Genomic DNA, 3,298 nt, shown 5'->3' on the forward strand with positions numbered 1-3,298 from the left:
GGAGGGGAGGGGAGGGGAGGGGAGGGGAGGGGAGAGAAGAGAAGAGAAGAGAAGAGAAGAGAAGAGAAGAGAAGAGAAGAGAGAAAAGAGAGCAAGAGAGTGAGAAGGGGCAAGCAGCCCCTTTTATAGTGAGTCAGGCACACTTGGCTGTTGCCAGGTAACTGTGGGGCGGAGCCAACAAGGAAGAGCAGCCCAGAGGGGAGCCCTGCAGAATGGCACCAGCAGAGGTCATTACCACATGGCAGGGGGCCACCCAGGCCTACCAAGGTCCTGAGCACACATCTGTGTGATGTACAGGGGAGAGAGTGTTCCTCCAGATATTGCTTCTCCTCTGGTCTCCTTCCCACCACCCACTACATTCTTATTCAAATTTCAGATGATTTCAGGGCATCCACTTTTTTTTTTTTTTTTTTTTTAATTCCTGGCCATCGTTTTGCACGACTTTAATTCCAGCAGTCAGGAGGCAGAGGCAGGCTGATCTCTGTGAGTTCAGGGCCAGCTTGGTCTACAGAGTTCCAAGACAGCCAGAGCTACAACAGAGGGACCCTGCCTCAGTTATGTTTTCCCTCTGTCTTTCATTTATTTATGGGTGGAGTTGTGGCTCAGTGCCTCTCATGACAAGGCCTTTGGTTACATCTGATACCATCACACATAGGCCTAGCCTTAGAGAAGCCACAAGGGGAGATGGGTATGTAAATTCATAGCTGAGGTTCGTCTGAGATTTGGGAAAAGCGGTTGTCTAGAGGTTGTCCACCTGACTGGATTAAATGAGGAAGCCTTCCTAGGTGATATTGCGGAGTTGATTTTGATATGTGAGTAGGGGTTTTCCAGGTACCCATGGCATCTTTATGGCTCCTGTGGTTTCATCAAGGTGTGCTTCTCTTGGGAGGGGCAGACATGTTGTAGGAGATTAGAGAACAAGGTGAGGCAGAGCTTCTCTGCGTTGAGGGTGTTTAAATATCCTGCCAGGTCTCTAGTTGAACTCAAATGGTAGAAAACACAGAAAATCTTGGGCCAGTCCATCTGGGCCTTGCTCATGTTACACAGCACTTGCTCAGTCCTGGGGCTTGGGGGGGGGGTTGTGGGGCGGGGCAGGAAAGGTTGGAGAGGGCCAGACCCAGAAAGGGAAGGCCCTCTGCAGGAGTGGGGGGGGGGGGGGGGGGGGGGGGGGGGGGGGGGGGGGGGGGGGGGGGGGGGGGCGGGCAGAAGGTAGTGAAAAGGGAGGCGTATGTTGTAAAGGAAGCTTTTCACAGCAAGGAATTGGCTGAAGCCCTGGTGTACCAGCGGCGAGAGCAGGCAGTGCTGTTGGCCTTTTTGCGTGGGAGAGCTGAGAAAGAAACTGAGGCATGGTCCAAGCTGCAGCAGATGTCCCTCACATCCCCATGGACCAAAGCGCCTTCTGTTGAAGACATCGAGGAGAGCTGGACTCGATGGATCAAGGACAAGCAGGTGGGGACAGTCTGGGGAGGGAGGAGGACCTGGCTTCAGGCCATTCTTCTTACCTTGTGACTCCTGCAGGCAAGCAAAATTGTGGGGGCAGCATACAAGCCCAAGGTGCGTGTTCGGAGCCCCAAACTCCTTACCTCCAGAGCTCAGTTTAACTGGATGAGACAGCAGGTGAGGAAGCGAGGTTTTGCTTCTGAGATGTCTGGGCCATCGGAGACCAGCAGACCCCATTCTGTCTTTGTCTTCTGTTTCTGGTATAAACTGGTCAGGCTGGGATGTTTTCTGTCAGCAGAGATCTTGTCTTTGAGGACACAGGCCACTGGACTTATGGAGAGGTGGTTCTCCTCTGGCCTTTTCTGTCTGTAGCCCCTAGTCACCATTATAGTCTTTGGCTACTCACTAACAGATTAACTGCCCCCATACCCATGAGTGTAGAGGATAAAGTGTAGATGTGAGGTGTATGGATATACCACGTGCACAGGTGGGGATACACAGGAGTGGCTCTCTTAGGTGGAGAAGGGGAAATCGGAGACCTTAAAAAGCCAGTCAAACTCCACCACTTGCCTGCAAAGACCCTGCCTGGCCTCTTCTACCTATGTGACTTGGGGCATCATGGGAGGTCTCATGATGCCAAAGACTACGTGCCTATTGTATAGGTTTGTATGAGAGGGTTCTGGAGGTTCCTTAAAGCCCAGCTTGGGGAGTGCTAATGAGAGACCTAAGGCAGGTTCAGGGAGCTCTGCATCAGGCCCCACTTGAAGTCTAACTCATAGCCTTTCATGAAAGTTCAGACAAGTTCTGGTGCCAGAACCATCTCACAGAAAAGTGTAAGGAGGAGAGAGTGGGGAGGTGGACCTGCTGCGGGCTGTGCGGGGGCCCACAGCTGGGGTCTTTAGTGCAGCCATAGCACTGGAGTCACTCTGTATGAGAAGACCCTTGCTGCAAGCCAATTCTTGGTCTCCAGTCCTGCCAGCTCCTACAAGCGCTCACCTCCCGTTCTGCTCCCAGATCTCTCCTCAGGTCTACCAATGCCTGTCCTTCACTGACCTTAAGCCGATCCAACAGCCCGACTTCATGATGCACAAGATCCTGGACCAAGAAGGCCGGCACATCCGCTGGGTGGCCAGTGATATGCGGAGTGACATGGAGGCTTTCCGGGGTCAGATCCCCACAGACATGGTGGCTGGCTCACACTCCTCCCTCTCCATGGTTTCCGTGGGACAATCACCCTCCAACTGGTCTACCTCCCTGAAGCCCCTTTCCTCCACCTCCTTCCTAAGGCCTTCCTCAGCCTCTCCAGCCCATTCTGGTTCTTCTACGCCACCGCATATCCTGGGCCTGCCCCGAAGAGGTCAGAGACCCCAAGGCCAGATGTTATCTCCTTCTTGCAGCACCCGAAACCCGGGGGAGCCACCCTCATGTCCCCTGTGAGGTGGAGCTCCCACCTCATGTGTTGAGGTGTTCATTATTCTCTCTGTTCTGTAGCAGGGGACCTATAGGGTCTTGCACGTCCCTGGCTTGCTCTCTGGCAGGCTGGGAGGATGCAGTCCCTTCCCCCCCGATACTGCTTCTCTCTGGATAACTCCAGCTGTCTTGTGGCTCTGCACAGTTCTGGAGAAGGAAAGGAAATAAATATTCTCCTGCGTTAGAGTCCTACAGGCGACCTGGCTGGGCTCTGTCTCTCACCCTCATAGGTCTCTGCTATGCCGTAGGACAGGTCACAATGCCTGGAAAGACCTTAAGCAGACAGAGAGGGGCCTGTACCTCCGGATTCCTGGGTGCTTTGACCACCATGCAGCATGCCCACCCTTCTAGGGTTCTGTGTGGCATGACAGGTAGATCATATGGTTGA

The 3,298-nt window shown here is 53.7% G+C and overlaps 1 protein-coding gene across 1 annotated transcript in view; it reads left to right on the plus strand.

Annotated features, from left to right (window-relative positions):
- Efcab8 (EF-hand calcium binding domain 8) overlaps positions 1 to 3,063 on the plus strand; it is a 69,969-nt gene extending 66,906 nt beyond the window's left edge. The window contains exons 26-28 of the mRNA XM_021154642.1: positions 1,254 to 1,449; positions 1,519 to 1,617; positions 2,455 to 3,063. Coding sequence (XP_021010301.1) covers positions 1,254 to 1,449; positions 1,519 to 1,617; positions 2,455 to 2,877 — 718 coding nt within the window. The 3' untranslated portion in view covers positions 2,878 to 3,063. The remainder of the gene's footprint in view (positions 1 to 1,253; positions 1,450 to 1,518; positions 1,618 to 2,454) is intronic.
- The last annotated feature ends 235 nt before the right edge of the window (positions 3,064 to 3,298 follow it).

Source organism: Mus caroli, chromosome 2, assembly GCF_900094665.2.
Source record: "Mus caroli chromosome 2, CAROLI_EIJ_v1.1, whole genome shotgun sequence".
Classification (NCBI taxonomy): domain Eukaryota; kingdom Metazoa; phylum Chordata; class Mammalia; order Rodentia; family Muridae; genus Mus; species Mus caroli.